This window comes from Gambusia affinis, linkage group LG12, assembly GCF_019740435.1.
Source record: "Gambusia affinis linkage group LG12, SWU_Gaff_1.0, whole genome shotgun sequence".
Taxonomy (NCBI): Eukaryota; Metazoa; Chordata; class Actinopteri; order Cyprinodontiformes; family Poeciliidae; genus Gambusia; species Gambusia affinis.
In genome coordinates, this window is record NC_057879.1 from 17,421,531 (window position 1) to 17,440,796 (window position 19,266).

At 35.2% G+C, this 19,266-nt stretch overlaps 1 protein-coding gene across 1 annotated transcript in view; it reads right to left on the bottom strand.

Moving 5' to 3' along the window:
* pth1r (parathyroid hormone 1 receptor) overlaps window positions 1-19,266 on the bottom strand; it is a 54,795-nt gene that overhangs the window by 8,496 nt on the left and 27,033 nt on the right. Inside the window, exons 2-6 of the mRNA XM_044134790.1 lie at window positions 17,274-17,376; window positions 10,028-10,138; window positions 9,148-9,269; window positions 6,282-6,376; window positions 3,080-3,266 (exon numbers count right to left, since the gene is read on the bottom strand). Coding sequence (XP_043990725.1) covers window positions 3,080-3,266; window positions 6,282-6,376; window positions 9,148-9,269; window positions 10,028-10,138; window positions 17,274-17,376 — 618 coding nt within the window. The remainder of the gene's footprint in view (window positions 1-3,079; window positions 3,267-6,281; window positions 6,377-9,147; window positions 9,270-10,027; window positions 10,139-17,273; window positions 17,377-19,266) is intronic.

The window sequence follows — 19,266 nt, forward strand, 5'->3', positions numbered from 1 at the left end:
CTGCTAAGAACTTAGTTAAACTCTAGAGTCTAACACTCAAATATCACTTGAAATGCAACAACAGTGACAACTTAATTATCCAACTACAAGTAACTGTTATGATTCTTGAGTGGTGTATCTTGGCAACAAACAGGAATCAGTTTAAATGAGCTGAACTAAAACACAACCAAAGCCAACTAAAAATGCACTGAATGAAGTAATTATCAGAACTAATTTATTGCCTAATGCCCAATGCTTATGAAGAGTCAAGATTTCTCAGATGTTTTGTCAGATATCTTCATGTTTAAAAACAAACGTGGCACACTGTAGCATTATTTCTAATTAAGAAACTCTTAGTTCCATGAGTTGTTGCAGAGACTACAAAATTTTCTTATTATTTTTTTTATTGCCAACATTTGTTTTCCTCATTTAAGCTCCTAGAATGCCTATTCTCTTTGCTTCTTTTTTTTTTTTACATGATTTATTTATTCTCGTTTCCCTAACTGAATGCATTATTTACATCTAGTCTGAATATATGAAATTTATTGTTGCGTGCTTTCAATTAGTGCTCATCAGTCATGTTAATTGATCTAGACTACAATTATTTTTCTACTAATTAGCTAAACACATGTGCTGTTCTTCCAACTTACTCAACTTGTTTAAGTATTTTTAATTCAAATGGGAAGATGCTGCTTAGAATAAAGCAGGGTCTTCAAATCAAAGCACCGCGGTACATAAGTCTATAAGGTGTATTTCATTTTAAAATGTGTGTTTATTTTTACCCAACTCTGGCTTCTTTTCACAGTAAAAAAACAAATACTATTGTTAGGTTCATTGGTCCCTCTAAAATTTTTCCTAGGTGTGAATGTGTGTCTATAAGGTTGCTTGTCGTGATGTCTCTGTGTTGCCGGGCGACAGACTGGCGACCTGCCCAGGATGTACCGCGCTTCTCGCCCTTTGACTACTGGAGATAGGCTCTAACCCCCCTTGTGACCCAGAAAGGATAAACATTTTAGAATATGGATGGATGGATGTTTTCTACACAGCCTGCTCTAACCTAAATTATTCATTGTAGTGATCAGTCATTACTTTCATTATTTCAGTAGGGTATTGTTCACTGATCCCAAACATGATCTGACTGCTTTTTTCAATTGCAGTTCTTGCTCTCAAAATTTTGTAATAGCAGATTATTTTCTGAGTTCAGATCTTTGTCAGGGAAATAATTAGTTTTCTATGTCAACTTTATTTTTCATTCACATGGAATATGCGAAAGCTTTAAGCTAATTATCACAGTGACACATATAGTAGACGATGTGCATGTCTGCAGGTTTTACTTGTAGCTAAGAAAGGAAAAACAGAAAATAATGTATTTAACAAATGATGGGCCTGTCTTTGGTAGGAAACTGATGTTTTGGTTTTAATGCGTTTATGTAGATGCCTTGAAGCAAGAATAAAGGATCCTACATAATTTGAAAAAAAAAGAACATTAATCTAGAAATATATATATTGCTGAAAAGATAAATATCTTTCTCAGTCTAAAGTAAAAATCCACAAATACTTTGAAGAAATGTACACTTCTGATAATAAATCAAACTTGTTTTATATCAACACAGACGCATTGCAGTGTACTGACATCATGTGGACGGGTCACAGATGACAAGACTGATTTAGCCATCGATTGATGTGACTCAAAGTGAGGTCAAACCTCCACATGGCTCCAGCTATTGCTGCAGCACTGGTATGTCGTCATTAATAGCTGTGAATCCAATGAAATCTTTCCCTGCTGCTATCGTGTCATTGGTTTCTTTTTTTTTTTTAGCACATCCGTTTGTGATTTATCATTGATCAGATTGTCTAATTGTTTTAGAGAGGAATCTTCCTCATGCACACTTATGCTTGCCATCATTCTTCCAGGGTCAAGGCTGGCTCTAACTTCTATCGGTCAATGGCTGGGGAGCATGCTAAATTCTGAAAAGCTAGCCAGTGGATCACATAGCAACACAAGATGGGCAACCAATAAGACACAGAGGCATACTTCTGGCAAATTAATGGTGATCAGTTAACCTTATGCAGAGAAATATGAATGTGGCCTCTTGTCATTGTCTTCCTTGTCAGGTCTGACCTAACTTTAAGTCTCATCTTGCACCTTCTTATTTAAAAGATCTCAATTTGTTTGTTACAGCACTGCTTTTCTCCAAATACCTTTCAAATGTTCTCATTGGACTATTGGTCTATTTATAATAACCACTGATTCCATGCAAGTGGTATCCAGGAGTCCAAAAATATACAACTCCCTTCTCTGGGAGGATTGGAGGTTTTGTCAATGAGTTGGGAACCATTGGCTTAAGAGGCTGTTTGATTTTTAACAGATTGTGAGACTGAATGGTTTATGAACCTTAATAAAATGTGACTTTCCAAACCCAGGACATTCTTTCTGTGAGGCAACAGTGCTAATAATTATGCAGTCATGCTCTGAAGCTTTTCATAATGTAGTTTTTACATTCAAATTTGTTTATCTTTTAGTTTTTTATTTATGATTTAGAAACATATTATATGTACAAGACCAGTTTCTGTGTTAATTTTGGATATTTACTTTTTTTTCCGTTAACTTGAATGACGGTTTGAATTAATTAATACAGCAAGCCAAAATACATGCATAAAAAAACAACTTCATAGCTTCTATAGTTTGTTTTGGTTGATTTAGTTAAACGCAAGAAAAGCTGTGACCTGTAAGAATATATTACACACATGTTTGTATTTTAAGGTGTAACTGTGAAAGGTAAACAGTCATTTCCCATTTTCTAGCTTTACTCTGAAAGGGGAAGCCAAGTGCTGGCTTAGTGAAAACCTGGCAGGGTGAAAGGCAGGGCAGTTCATTTTCTCCAATGCAGGAAAAGTTGGTGAGTTTTAGCACATTCATCACATCCGCCTTGGAAGCAGAATGCTAAACTCTAGTGAACATTGATACTCAAATATTCTGTATGTGCAAATAGATCTCATAGTTGATTGTGTACGAATTGGCATGCCTTTGACCACACATAAAAACGGTTTCTATGTTCCTGCATTTACTAAAGGCCAAGGAGTCATGGGATTAACTTACAAACTGTGTTTTGCTGGTTGGTGGGGCTTCAGTAATGGACTTGAAGTCCTCCAATGTGACTCCCTCCATGTTCTCCAAAGCAGATCCAGGGTAGAGAACTATATCTTTCACAAATATGCTTACAGCTCGTAGCATGTAGGACACAAATAAGTGCATGTGGATGTAGTTTCTGGTGCAATGCAACCGTCTGGGAATAATAATAAAAAAACAACAAAAAAAAAAAAAAAAACATCAGCAAGGTTATTTACTAAAAAAAACTTTTCAAACAATTTGAAAAGTTTTATACAAGTGTGCATTAGTGTCTGAACGACCAAAATCACATTGCATATAAATTATGCTCATCCTAATTAGAGCCAGCTGAATTCTGAGCTGACTATAACACATTCTTCAGTTTTTGGAAAAACACGGTTATCAGATCACCATGCTCAAATTAAAGTGTAAAACAAACTGCAAGCATGTGTGCAGCAGTTGGAGAAGTATGCAAATTTTATCAGTCCCAAACACTTCCAGAACATACTAAACGTTCCCTGTGGTTTGACCTTTGGCGTCACGATCCGCTGAGCTCAATTTGCTGGGTCAATAGACTTAAAAGTTAAGTTATTACAGTAAAAAAATGGCAAAGGAAATATTTGCTGACTATTTATTGGTGCCAACAATTTTAAGGCTACACATCTACCAGAGACAGAAATGAAACTGCTGTATCCACCACCAGCTCTGTCCACAATTTCTTTCACTAAATCTCATTAATGAACTGACAAGGTGCCCTCAGAGAACTATTGATTCAGGAAAAACCAATCTAGCACACATCCCAGGTGAAAAAAAAGGCCCTGAATGCAAGTGCTAATGTAAAATATCCCTTTGCTCCCTCTGGAAAATGTTTATGAGCTCTCCTTTCTAAAAGCTGATGTGTTGAAGGGGGGACATGGCTGTTGCACTTCGCAGTCTGGTGCCAGAATGTCAGATGGGCCCCTGGGATAACTTATTAAACTCATTTGGCACGTATATTTCCTGGTGCCAGTTGGAAGCATTCCTAAAACCTTTCTGACTGACTGTGTGTACTGTAAGTTACGTCAGTTGGAACATTAGTAAACAGGGCCTTTACATCGATTCTTGATACTCCCTGTGCCCCCCAAAATAAGCAAATACTGACCAATCTGCTCAGAGTGAAACAAAATTGTCTAAACTCAACCTTGTTACAGACTTTTTCTCCATTTCAGAAGTAAGATTTTAGGAAAAATTAGTAAAATAAACTATAAAGCCTAGCAAAAGTATTCGCACCCCTTAAAGTTTTTCACAACAGACTTTTTTTATTGGGATTTTAAGGGACAAACCAAAAACGTAGTACATAACTTTTAACTGGAAGATTTTTTTTTTTAATTGGTTAGTTTGCAAAAAAACAAAAAATCTCTAATACTTTACTATAATACTCCAAAATTAAGTCCAGTGTAACCAATTGCCAGTGAGGTGGAGATTCACTTTCTAACAGGACAACAACTCAAAGCCTTCTGTTAGAGATACAATGGAATGGATTAGACAGAGGCTGGCCAAGTCCAGTCTTTGAGAGCTACTATAGTACTCCTAATAGTAGGAGTAGCTCCTTAGCTAAACAAATTATTTGTGTTTAACACGTGAATCTAATCAATGGCTCAATACCAGGTTTCAGAACATCAAAGTACTTTACATATTAGTTAAAGTACAACACAAGTAAACATAACATGCATTACTTTAAGGAAGGTATCTATTATTAAGGAATAAAAACATCCAAACCTACATGCCACGCCCTTTCATCACCACCGCAAATCCTATTAAGACGCTGTGTCATGACCTCAAAAGCCCTCCTATGTCACTCAATTACAACAATTCTGCAAAGATCAGAGGGTCAGAAGTCTCCCACAGCACAGTAAAAGATTTATTGCAAGTTATCACAAATGCTTGATTGCAGTCTTTGCTGCAGAGGGTGGCCCAACCAGTTATTAGGTTTAGGGGGCAATTATTCTTTCACACAAGGCCATGTAGGTTCAGAATTAGAATGGGTAACAAATTTCAAACTTAAGATGTGATTTTGTCTGTCATTACATTGAAAGATCACTGTGCAAAGTATTGATTCAGGTGGACTTTGAAACTGCATGCAACTCTTTATTGGATTTTTATTTGTAAAATGAAACACCTGAAAAGGATAAATTCTGTACAACTATAAGTTATATATTCACAGAAAATTCCCATAAAACATTACATTTTATCCCATAAAATGGGATAAAATGCAATAAAATTCAAGGGCTGTGAATACTCTTGCACTGCAATGTCGATGTACTGCACCGGTTTGGAAGGTTTTTATTCCAAAAGCAAACTTTTAGAAGCAACATTTTATTCTTAATTGTTTCTATACAATAATTACTTATTTCTTAGCACACATACAAAGTCTAAACATCAGAACCCAGCATGAAAGTAAAACAGGCTGTAAATATCAGGCAATGAGGTCTGTATTAATGCAAGCCAGGAGGTAGTCAGTGCTTCAGAGGTAGTCAGATCACATTCTGTTTAAAGTCAAAGTGAAAATCAAATGCAGTGTTTAATACTAGGGTGACCATAATTTCATTTGGGAAAACCAGGACACCTTGGAGGAGGGGTGGGGTCTTTGTACGTAATCCTACAATAACATGATATCGCTTTGACATGTTGTTGGCGTACTGACAGCCACGCTATCTATCTTCTGATTAAGAACAGGGCTGCCCGCACTGACGCGGCTCAGGGATTACGTCACACACAGCGCCGTGCGCAGTGCCCCAGTGTCCGTAAATTTAATGGTCCAATGAAGGTAATTTAAAAAACAGGACATTTCCTCACTTTCTAAAAATAACCCGGGACGCCCGGGACAGGACGTGAAATACGGACATGTCCCGGTAAATACGGACGTTTGGTCACCCTATTTAATACAGTTTGATTATGTGATGCCCTCATTATGAAGCAACATATGCAGTATTAAGTTAATTCCTATAAATTTAAAATAGTGTTTTTAAATCATCGGTTTAACAATCATCTTGACATTTACGTACTCCTTGCATGACTAAAAAAATCCACTTACTATTATTAAACATCAAGACTTCCTGATTATCCAGCCTTAGCTTCTCACCTGGTGTCAAAATCTTTCCCTTGGGAACATCTAAGGTTAGAAGGATAAAAGAAGGCAACTGAGTAGACTCACCGAAAATATCCCAGGATGACAACAGCCACCATTATTGAGCCCAAAGAGATGGAGTATCCAACGGTATAGATGATGTACAAACGGTGGAAAACCTCCTGTGAAAGATAAATATGCAAACGCGTCAGCACCCATAAATATGGGTAAAGCACACTATTTGAGAGATATGTTTGTTCCAAATGTTGATTTAGTGCAGGTTTTGACCCCAATCACTCATGTTCTATTAGGGAGATAAAAAAAAAAAAAGAAAAAAAGTTTTTCAATTCAAAAATTAAAGGACAACCCTTTCTGTGAGGTAAATATAAAAAGCTGACACATCATTGATAACTGAAGTAAATATGTAAGCAAAGAAACAGTGCAAGCCATAATGAACAGAAGTACAACTGAATTCATTTTAGTATCTCTAAATCTGAATATCATTTGCATATTTCCAACATTAATTAAGGGAATCTAATCACTTTGCTTCTTATGAAACATAGTTGTTTGTCATTTTATAATTGTGTAAAATTCCAAAATGTGTATAAATTTGTAATTGTGTAAAAACTCTCTGTCTTGTAGTAAATGCATGGATGTAATGCAGGATCTCAAACTTTTTATTTTTTAAGTAGCAGTAAAAGAAACCCAGATTTTTTTTTTTGATGTTTTTTTAATTTTCTTTTAACAGTTTGATCACCATAAGACCCTGACTGCCACAGATTATTTTTGATCTGTAGAGAATCAATGAAGCATAAACATCACATCTTTAGCAAGCCAGAGACCAAAACAAATGTGTGCTACAGCTCTAGAATCAACACATTATAAGACTTGGCAGATTTATTTGCAAAGCACTTTTTATACACCAGGTAGATCAAAGCGCTTTGCATAAATAAATAAAGGAGCATAGCTAAATAGAACAATTGCATAAAAAGCACAAACGAAGCATTGCTTTAAAGCATAAAAACACAAAATATAATCTTATAAAAAGAAAATAATTCATCTCACTTTTTTGAAATAATATTAATCAACTTTTAAAATAATATTGTACATTTTTCCTACAAAAATATAATAAAAAAGAACATGAGTTCCACTTTAGCACAGTTTGAGAACCACAGTCAAATATAATTAATAACTTTTGTATAATAAGTATTTGCATCATTGTAATCAAAGTTTGTTCTTTGAACCTCAGTCAATTCATTTCTACCCTGTCAAAGAAAAATGTCAAGTTTTGAAATGTGAAAGACAGCAACACAATTCAACAGCTTGATCATGCAGCAGTTGCTTGGCTGGTAGGAGCTGGTAAACTGATCCTCTACCAAAACCTCTCTACATCAATATGCTCCTAAGCCAATGAACCTTTTGAAAGCTGTGCTGCTGTTATCATTTAGTATCAGGATCTTGAGCCAGGAAAAACGTGGCTCTCAGTTGTGGCAAGGGTCTGTGGTATGGCAGCTTTTTCTGTGCATGCTTCACTCTGTGCATATTTATTTCTGATTAACTACTGGAAGTGCTCCTTGGGGAAAAAGTCAACTCCTGAAGACATTAAGGGGACAGCTGTCCAGTGAAGTTTAGAAGCATAAAGGAGTGAGAATCAAAGTTTAGGACACCTTAATGCTATTTGAAAGGTGCCTTTAATTTAAATGTTTGAAGGTTGTATTTTAAATGAGTCATGAATAGAAACACAACTAATATCAGGGGTACTAAATGCATCTTTAATAAAGATATAATAGCACCTAAGTGGGAAAATGAGAATAATGGAAAATGGTAAGAACACAGAATTTACAATAATAATGTGCTATTGTCTTTTTTTTGGTGAGTTTTATTGTGCCAAATATATGCTGTTGCATATTTATTGCTCCATGTCCTCATTACAACATGAGGACTATAATACACATTTTATGATGCATTAAAAATAGTCATTTTAGCAGCTAAACATTATCTCAATATTGGCCCTAATTGTGTAATTATTGCTTTTTTCTCCAACCATTAAGAGAGAAAAAGCTAAAAATACCCTCAAGTCAAGAACACGAGGCCTCAAATTTTCATTAGTGGAAAAAACAGTTCAACATGGACAAAACTACATCTGTGGACTTACTCTGCTAAAACTCTTATATAGCAGCATTGAAAGAAGATTAGTAATGACATAACAATAACAATAATATAGGTAGAATTTTAAAGATTTACTCAATATCTCCATGGCCAAAGTAAGAGCCACAAGACTTTCAAATCTAGGTCACAGCTACTCATATTATATTAAACCGATAGTTTTTGTCACTGAAATTCCAATTAAAATGTTGTCATACATATTAGCATTAGCTGCATCAAATTTTAGAAGATTAACAGCATGTCTAAAGCAGTGGTAGGCTAATGATTCCCAAAAATTGTAATTGTAGATTGTGTTTTTCTGACACTGATCACCTGTCCTCTCAGGCATTAACTTGTTCAAGTTACATTTGTAGCTTGAACAAGTTACAAATGTAAAGGTTACTAAAGAGGAGATATCACGTTTCAACATCAACTTCTTTTTGAGCAGTTTAAGTCGTATATCATATCATAAAAGCAATAAAATAAGACAATGCAGCCTATTTGAGCAGGAATTTAGCTAATTAGATGCATTTTGAAAGAGCAACCACACTGCCACCCTCTCATTATCTCCAGACATTAAGCTCATAACATAATAGTTTATTAACCCTGCACATTAATGAAAAGGCATACTGTAATGTGTTACTCATTTCACAGGAATTCTAATTACATGTTTTTGTTGTGTTACTGAGAATGGCTGCAATGTCTTGATTAAGACAGTTTGGTTTGTTGGTGCATGGCTGTTGCTCATAATTAGAATTAGGGATGCTGTGCAACTTGGATATGTAAGCAGGGAAGATAAGGGTCCCACCTTTTCATGGATATAGTTGTTAATGTGGAGGAATTTTGAACATTCACTATAATTGGCCCATGTTTTGTTGACTGAGACAAGCTCCCACGTTCCATTGCTGTCACAGCGACGGTATGCCAGTCCTACATACCAGAAGGATGAGAAGACCAAAAAAAATAAAAAATAACATTAGGTTTTAATTATAGATTCAAGCTGCATAATCAACCAAGTCTCACAGGAGAAATATGTAAAACTGATGTTTTTAGGATAGTTTACCCATGTGCACTATCATAAAGATCACAATTAAAGTGCAGCATGTTTTACAAGCAAGTATTTTGTATTATTATTCATGTTTAAGACAGTGGATACATAAAATAAAACCTGTAGAAAATCAAGTAGTCATGTGAAAAATGGGACACTATGAATGCCAGTGGGTTTGTCTAACATTGTCAGACATACGGATATCTTATATAAAATGTACCAACATTAAAAAAATTCAAGTACTCTAAATGAACTATGAAAAAGTCATTTTCAATTATTTTTGTAAAGGGCAAAAATGCCTTTTTAATGAGGAAAAGCATTCTGAAAGAAGCATAATAATTTTAAATCACATACATTTAATTTGGTATGCCCCTGGCTTAAAATGAGCTTATGAATCTGGTAAAAGGATTTAAAGACTCAAAAAAATCTTGAATTTGTTCACATTAATTCTCATAAATGTAAAATCAGATAGAGACAGCACAAGTTTAAATCCAGAATCCCCAATGAATGAGGAGCCAATTAGACTGAATTGGTGAATGGAGACCAAGTTCAATATATGAAAGGTCCAATTTATATGTAAATTAAGAAAAGGGTTTTCTATCGAGTGAAAAAAGTCACATCTCTGCAGACCAAATCCTACCTTTGTGATTGAAGTCATGAATGTAGTCTGGACACAATGTGAACACAAGGTCTCCAGGATGTCCTTCAGGCCAACACACAATGCCATCCCACTCCGGTGAACAAAAGCCGTCTGAGGACAAACACAACATTGACTTAAAAAAAAGACCACAAAGCTCTACTCTCTGTTATGATTACAGTATTATAACAAATCTCAACTAACATACAGAAAGCAGCAGCGGTGTTCATTTTTAAAGATTGTGTTTTCTTTTTAAAAAGTAGGCCAGTCTCTCGACTTGTGTGTTTATGTAAATTAGAAGCAACCGTGTAATTTGTGGTAAGTCTGATAGTAAATAAGACCTTTATTTTGTTGAGTCAAGGGAAAGTAGGGGTCACTCAATGAAACACACACTCTCACACTACTTCCCATTTGTTGCAACATAATCAACGTGTTCCCAGTATGTTAACAACAAGGTGCCAATTGAATCTAGTGTGTTTAAGGGTTGATCAGTTGCGCCAAGTTTCCATAAGTGCTTAATTGTTTTGAGAATCATACAAGTTTTCTATTGTATAGAAATGGTTTCAGCATGGATCTCATTTATAAACTTTTTCTGCAAAACTGGCTGCATAATAGCACTCTAAGTGGACTATTATGGATAAATTTAATTACTGTGTGACATAGGTTACTTCTAGGTCTATCCATTTATCCAGCTATTGAGAGATAGTCTGATAAATAGAAGCCTGTTGATCCCAGGATGTCATAGTGGGAGTAGCATTCTTTTCTCCACAAAGTCATGGCAAAATTCCCTCTCAAGGCTTGGCATTTATGTTGTCTTATTGAAAACATCTGACCACTCTGACCACTAATAAGTAGCTGTACATAAAACTTAAATGATCCCGTCTTTGCAGCAGATCCATTATTTTCTCATTCCTTGAGTGAGTTGCAAAGAACCATGTGACGCTACAGCGACTTGCATTTCATTCGTTTGTCACTGAGAGCATGAAATTAAAGGGTAGACTTGGTGGAGCTGACTGATTCCTGTAGATCTTTGGTGGGAGAAAAACATAGTTTAGTTTCAAAAATCACGCTGACCACACATCCTGGAAGTAAAAGTAGAAAAGCTGCTTTCCTTTTGCCATAGATGTTATTACCATAAAGACCACCTACTTACAGGCTTAAATTAAACACTAAAAAACACACACACAAGTGTGCAATTTCCCGTAAATTTCTTGACCACGATTTAAATATAAACGTGACTATGAAGGAGTTTGGGTATTAGTGATGTCACTGGGGGTTTTAGAAAGTTTTCTTTCCTCCCTAACCCATTTGATTCCAAGCTGCAGATGTCAAAACACATTTTGCATTTTCTCCTCATACATTCGGTCTTTTATAATGATCCCCGGTGTTGTTCTACACCCAAAACCACAAGCTTCAGGGCTGAGCTATTTTCACACTGGCAAGGTCTGGAGATTTGATCCCACATCCCTCCACTGTCCTCTCCAGGCAAACCTCAGTGCTCCCCCTCAAGGAAAACAATGTCTCAGTAATGTAATGATGACTTTTGTCTATTTAAAGACACAAAACATTGCAGAAAAATTATGAAAAAGATCAAATGTATATATAATATACAGTGCTTTCTGAAAGCCTTCCTACTCTAAACCTTTTCAGTTATTTTCACATTGCATCCACAAACTGGAATTTTATGTGGAAAAAATTAAGACAAAACAGTGATAAAAAATGAAAATAAATATGGTACAGAACAATTTGCATTTACTTATTCATTTATTCTAATTAAACAACTACTATCAAACCCACATTGATACCCTTTAATCCACTGTTACTGAGGTTGTGTGTTTGAGGTTACCCTCTTGGAAGTGGAACCACTTTGATCACTTTGCGTCAGACATTCTCTAACAAATCTTTGAGGACTTCATAAAACATCTGGATTTACATAGAGAACAGATTACACAAGTGGAATAATTAGATGACCGGAAGGCAATTGGATGTACTCAATTTTATTTAGAGGTATGAAAGATTTTGACCATAGCTGTATCCTGCAGGTTTTAGATTTTCATAACTGGAACATTCTAAAAACCATGAGCTATTTTCTTTCTGTCTCATTGCACTTTTGTTGTTCTATACAATGCCAATAAAATACATTAATGTTTGTGGTCTTAATGTGAAAAAGTTCAAACAGTATAAGATCCTTTTGCAAGACATTAAACATAAGTTGAAATGTCAGAAACTAGCGATAACCTCTATCAGGGATTAAAGATGAAAAATCCAGGCAGACGCATCCTATGTGAAAGCCACAGGGAGCAGAAGGGCCACAAAGAATCATGACTAGATAAGCCTCTGCACTTCATGTACCACCAACAGATTAAAGAACTGGCTGATATTAAGAAATCTTTAAAGTGGATTGGAAAAGCTGTACTAATAGAAGCGATGCAGGCCGTAATCTTGGTACATAAATGTGCAGAACCCAAGAACATTATTAGAGATCTCTGCTAATAGGGAAAAACCTTGGGATGACGAGCATAGCCCTCAAGTTCCCAGTGATCTGGTAGAGAACCCTGAGGTTCAAGAGAGGACCTCATTTCCAAATGTTGAGAGTTAGCACTCAGCCAGGTCATCAGAAAGCAAAAGCAATGTTTTTACAGGAATTTATCAGAAGATCTTACAAGTCTACATAACTTTGTACTCTAAAATTAGAGCAGAAACATTTCCGGCTTCCCACTTTAAATAATTAGAAAATGCCAGATGTGGCTTTTAAAATCAAATGAAGCAAAGTCAGAGCAATTCATAAACCGTTATCTTGAGAAAGAAAGATAAAAAAAATCCAATCACATACTTTAAGCAAGCATGTAGTTTGTGTTCATCCAGGCATATACCACAAGCTAGCCAAATAAATGTTTTTCTTGTCATTAAGGAAACATGCCTAGTCTAATTTCTTCAGTTGTTTTGTTTTTAAACTGACATGTTCAACCTTCCAAAAGAGGTCAGAAAGCAGACACATACTGTACATGCCAGATGAATCAAACAGTGTAGCACAGAATCATTGGGTATCCAGGGTCAGCTCTCTTATATTGATGCTCAAACCAGAGCCTCCAGCATTAAACAGAGCCTCTGTCAGAATATTTCTGCAAAGTTGACTTATTCCAGTAACTCATTTCACTATATGTGAAAGGAGCGTATTATGTTTTATGAATTATGTGTATTATGTGTATTAATCATACACAAGCTGATATTTTCAAACCTTCCTTTCTATTAATTATGCTTTTAGGCTTACAGTTAATGAAAACATAATATCTAATTTCCTAAAAGATTAGAAGATTATATCGGCCAACTAAATAAACTGTTTATAACACAGCAGTGTCAGCTAAATGTAATTTATGTTAATAGTTTCTAAAAGGTTGTTATGTTATTTTTAAAATATATGTCAAAAAAGCCTCGTCAAAACACATATTTTAATTTAAAACAGAGACACTATAGGTTCCCTGTCCATTTATTTAGTGCTGAACCTTCCTCCTGCCTGTTTTTGTTTCTTCCACCACAACCCATGACACTAACAATTATTTCCAATTTTCTTTAAAATATGCCATGTTACTGGAAGTCTAAAACTAGTCATCAAAGGTTGTTACTGTGATGGCTGTCAAATGGCATCATCCAAGGGCTGATCTGGGATTTTCACATGCAACTTCCAGGTTTACAAAAAATGGCTCAGAAAGGACAAAATGGAGGAAAAAATGCTTTGTTGGTGTCAGAAGTCAGAGGAGAATGAGCATGCAGGTTCAAGAAGTTAGAAACACCACAGTAGCTCAAATAACTAGTTAGAACAACCAAGGTACACAAAGTAAAAGCCCAATATGTCAAAACCTAAAGCAAATGGGCTACAGAAGCAAAATTTCACACTCAGATACTAGCAGGAAACTAAGAGTACACAGCTCATGCAGGTCCAACAAACATTCCTAATATTACAGAAATTTCAATTTTAGCTGCACATTTCAGATACCAAGAATATGATATAAATTTCATTAAAATATTGCGCTTCGAATCTGTGGTTCAGGCTGTTAGTAACGGTTTAATATCATGTTGGGCAATTTTTACTTTGAACACTTGTGCTTAGAACAAATTAAGCATTGTTCAAATGCTGCAGCCTGTCAGAGTATTGCTGCTGACCATGTTCCTCTCTTTATGATCACAGTGTCCGCATTTTATATTGTCTGCTTCCAGCAGGATAACATATCACATAGCTCAATCCAATATAGCACTTCCAGGATTTTATGGAACAGAAGATTTGCATCATTGATGTGCAATCGACAAATCTGCAGAAACTATGTGATGCTGTCAAGTCAGTATGGATTAAAATCTGGTTCATTTAGAGTTTAAGCATTTTGAAGTCGTTTTTTTTCCTCGATAAAGGGGATATGGTTAAAACTTTGATATAATCTACCAGCCAGGAGTCATTGCCATGCAGCAAACTGCTTCACCTATCACACTAAGCAGTATAATGGATTGCACTAATATGCCTTTTAACCTAGATTTTCTTTTGTACTCTAATAAACACATCTATTTAGATAGCGATGGTAAGCCAAGCCTGGTATGTAAAGATAATCCATCTAACCAACTATGGTCTATCAGCTTATACTTGAAGGTTTACAGAGGAGCTAGTGCCTATGTCCCTCAGTCAGCGGGTAAGAGGACAGTATATCCTGTACAGATCACTAGTCTTTAAAAGAACACAAGTCGAACAACCATTCACACACACACACTAACTCCAAAGGAAAATTTAAAAAGATAAATTGAACTAATAACATGCAGGTCCTTGGACTGGGAACAAGCTTATGCCTGGTTCACACGGCAAGATTTCTCTACTAATTTTGATCCCGATCTTCCACTTCCAACAATCTTAAAAATGCCCTAATTGTCAGAATGGCTCTAATCTCAGGCGCTTATCTGTTGGAATATCTCAACATTTTCCTGCTGTGTGCTAAGAGTGATCTGGCCCACTCTGAGGGACATTAGAACGGCTCTGATCTAAAATTGGGGAAATTCGACATGTTTGATTGTCTTGGCCCAATATTGCAGTGTGTGGAGTGTTCCCCTGTTGACAAACAAGAATGCAGCCTTTTGAACGTGATGTGTAACTAATGAGAAAGCAAGGTGACAGAAACACAGAGAAAATAAGTAATTACCATTGCACAACAGAAAGTATAGTCTCTTTCTAATTTTTCTCTTTTAAATATAGGTCACAAACTATCACCGTTGCTTCTTTCCTGTCAGTCATGTTTGTTAACTCTGAATTTATGTTTGATCTCAAGAGGTTTTGCAAGGATTTCTAACTGATATCTGAATGTTGGTGAGTGAAATTGGTTTAAGTGGAATGTGTTGCTCCTGCAATCAGTCAATTGCAGACAATTTTCAAATTTAGCCTTGTGATCCAGGAAATAATTACCCAGAGAGAAGCCACTTAAGCAAACTTCTTTAGAAAGACACCAGACAGAGATTTAAAACATCTTTGCCCTTTTGTTTCTTGCATTTTTTAATTGAGGTCTCTGTTTAGCACACAGGTATTCTCTTACAAATTTTTTGGAAGGAAACAAGTTTATACAAGCTAAATTATAATGTTGTATTTTATATGTCTACTGGCCCCACTGGGATCAAAAATGGGTAAAATCTCATAATAATGAATGGAAGTAAACATTACTTTAATAAATTTTGAAAGTAATGTTCAAAATTAATGAACATTTTGCATCAATTTCATTACTTCATTACATATTTTTAGGAAGAAATTATCGAAATCAAAATCAACAGATGATAAAATAATAAATAACAAAATGCCTATTAAAAGACTACAGAAGACTACCAATACAGTTTATGTACAGTTTATTCTATAGGTTAGAAATGTATTTGAGGTTAACTTTTTTTTTCATGTTTATGTAACTCTAATAAGAATTTATTGGTTTAAGAGTATATATCCTGTAGACCAGCTCAATAAGTGTGGAGGATGATCTAACATTCCTTGACTAAACAAAAGATAATGTTCAGTTGCTAAAGTTCTCAGTGTAAGCATGACTTTTTAAATCTAATATAAGCTTCATGGGCTTTTATGAAAACCATGAAATGTTGGGTAATACCCCGGAAGGAATGTGACCACAGGGGAGAATCAACAATAGCTTTTTTTTGAGAATGTTATGTTTTTAATTATATGTTTCATTTACAAAGAGTATGGTTTTGACGGTCAAAGAATTAAATGCCAACCTCATTATTCGGAGGTTACAAATATAGTATTACAAATGACCCTCAGTCTTTGCTGAACAATCAGATGAGAATAATACAGAAACCACCGATGCAGCAGATGATGGGGTCTGGTGGAAAATTTTCTTCTCTGGATGGCCATAAACACAAATACACTCGAGGATCGACTTCAATTTCAGTTTCAGAAAAGACACAGGGGGGAAATGCAAACAAGGGGAAATCATTTATAAACCATATAACTGCTGAGCAAGTTCTAAGATGACTGTTGGATGGGAACACATCGGTACATATTGGAAAAGGTTTAAAAATTCCAAAAATATTTGTCAGCCAAAAAATTTTAAAATGTCAAGGTGGCTATTGAAAAGAGTTTAGGTTTGCACAAAAGCCTGTCACTTGTTTCACTTCTCCCAGAAAGAGAGTGAGTGCTCTATCCAGATCAACAATGTATTTTTGAATTGAATTTAAGCTGAATTAAAGAAGGCTGGTTCTGGGGACTACTGTCAAACCTCTTCAGATGATGGTGCAACAAATGATTTTACATAAATCAAGAAAATTATGAACAATCCTGAGCATCCTCTTCATGATGCTGTTATAGATGTCATAGATGTTTCTTCTGTCGGAAGCTTATTAAAATTGGTTGTAATACAGAACATTACGGGAGATTTTTCCTGGTCTGGAGTTGGCTTGGAGATGAATGACATGAAATTACCATTCTTAGTAATTGCACATTTCATCAGTCTTGTAACTATACATACAAATAGACATATTGTCATAAAGTGCAATAGCACAGCTAACAGTGCCTATGTAGTGTATTCATAAAAGCTTGTACAGCAACATAAGATAAGAGCAACACTTTGTATTTCACTTTTGGATAGGAACATATTAGCATCAGGAGTTATTTAAATATAGAAAATTCGATCTGAATCCAAAAGCATATTGAAGTTTGACAAAATTAAGATACTCACTGAAGGATCAGAAGCCCAAAGGCAAAGAGCCAGACTCTACTCACCTGGTATCTTACCCCTTGACTTGATGTTATCTTCACATTTTCTCTTAGCTTCGACCAACAGGCTAATCTGCTCCTCTCTTGTCAGCACATCATCTGCATAAACCTGCAAAAGAGAGCAATGGAGAGGACTTAGGAAAGGAAGAACTCTAATACTAAGTACTACTGTTGTGTTAAAGACCGAGTGTCAATCAGGTACAAAATCTTGTGGAAAATGGGTTCTACAAGAAACATAAAGAATATTTTGAAATATATATATATATATATATATATATATATATATATATATATATATATATATATATATATATATATATATATATATATATAAAACCACAAAGATAACAATCTTTAAACAATGTTTATTTATATTTTACAAATTCACCAAATGTTTCTAAATAATTCATGTTGAATTACCCTAAAACGCCAATTAATGTTAAAGTGAGTGAGGCATTTTATTAACCTGATAATTGCAAGAAAAATTTGGGTATTTATATGTTTCTTTCATCTGCTCTTTCTTGGCTCTGCAACAAGTCAGTCCAAATCACAACCGTCCTTGCTACAAACCAAATTAGAACCAAGAGCCTTTGAATTTAAGTGACCTAAACAGGAAGACAAAATCGCTGCTGGAGCGTTAGGCTGACAGTTCATGCTGTTAAGAAAGGGTTTCTAGTAGTAGGGATGGACAATATAGCTTATCATTAAGCAGAAAATGTGCTATTGGAATAAGAATTATAAGTTACCTTTCTAACAGTAAACTGACTGATATTTACTAACCCAAAAAAGTAAGATTGGGATTGTTTGAATTGTTATTTTTTTTTAGTTTTTCCCTACAATTTGTTCCATAAGGGGAGAAATTAAATGTCAATATATTTTATAATAACACGTGGTGACTGGATGTTTGACAGACTCCTCCGTCTCCTGAAGGTCAGATTACAGTGACCTCATAGGAGGACATGTAAAAGCATTTGGAAGTCCAGTGCTGTATTTATTTCTGTCTTTGATGCCATAAAGAATAAATATGAAAATGCCCTATCAGACAGACTCTTCCTCTTGAATAAACAGTGTTCACATGCTGTTTATAGCTGCAGTTTTTGTTGTGCTTGCTGTGTCCACTGTTTCTGTGTGTGTATGATGAAAGTCAAAACTGACAGCATGTATTCCTAAAAGCTTTTTCACAGTTATGCATTTTGAGCTTTTGAGCTATGTAATGACGATTGACGTGGAGCCTCAGGTGTGGTTTGCCAGTCAAGGAAACATTTTTCATTCTAATGGGTTACACTGACTGACTTGCTGTTTGCTTGCGGATCATTTGTAGGCAGTGACAAATGTGACTGCTTTGTAGGCAGCAACATTCATTTCTAACAGTGCGTGACAAGAGAAAGGTTGAAATAAAAACATAAATATGCTCACTGGGTGCTGAAGATTAAAGGACATAAGAACAAATGAGTATACTTTTTAATATTGCTGTTTCAAGACTTTTATTCCTTTTGTTTGGAGGGCTAAAGTAATGTTTCCACACAGAGCAATGGAAATAAGAACCTGGGGAAATTGCTTAAAAGAGTTTAGAAAACATTCATTCTTAAAACGATAAAAAGAATTTATATTTAAGATATAGCTAAAATAAGATTAGGAAAAGTATTTATTTAGAAAAATGAGCAAGGATAAAATGCATATTGCAGATCCATAAAAGTCAAAATTGTTAAAAATGGTGTGGATTAAAGTAAACACACTAAAGCCATAGAGTGTCATTCAAAAGCATGCTTACCAGTTAAACTGATAGAGTAACACAAAGTAGTATAGCATAAGTAAGTGGAAGGAAAATTATTTTTAACTTTCAAAATGTTTTGCAAATAAAAATAAAATGTGGGGAGCATACATTAACATTCATCACTCCTGAACCAATACATTCTAAAACCATCTCTTGTTGGAGTTAGAGGTGGAAGTCTTTAGGTGTCTGCCTTTACAAGCATTGGTGATCTAGAGACTGAGATTG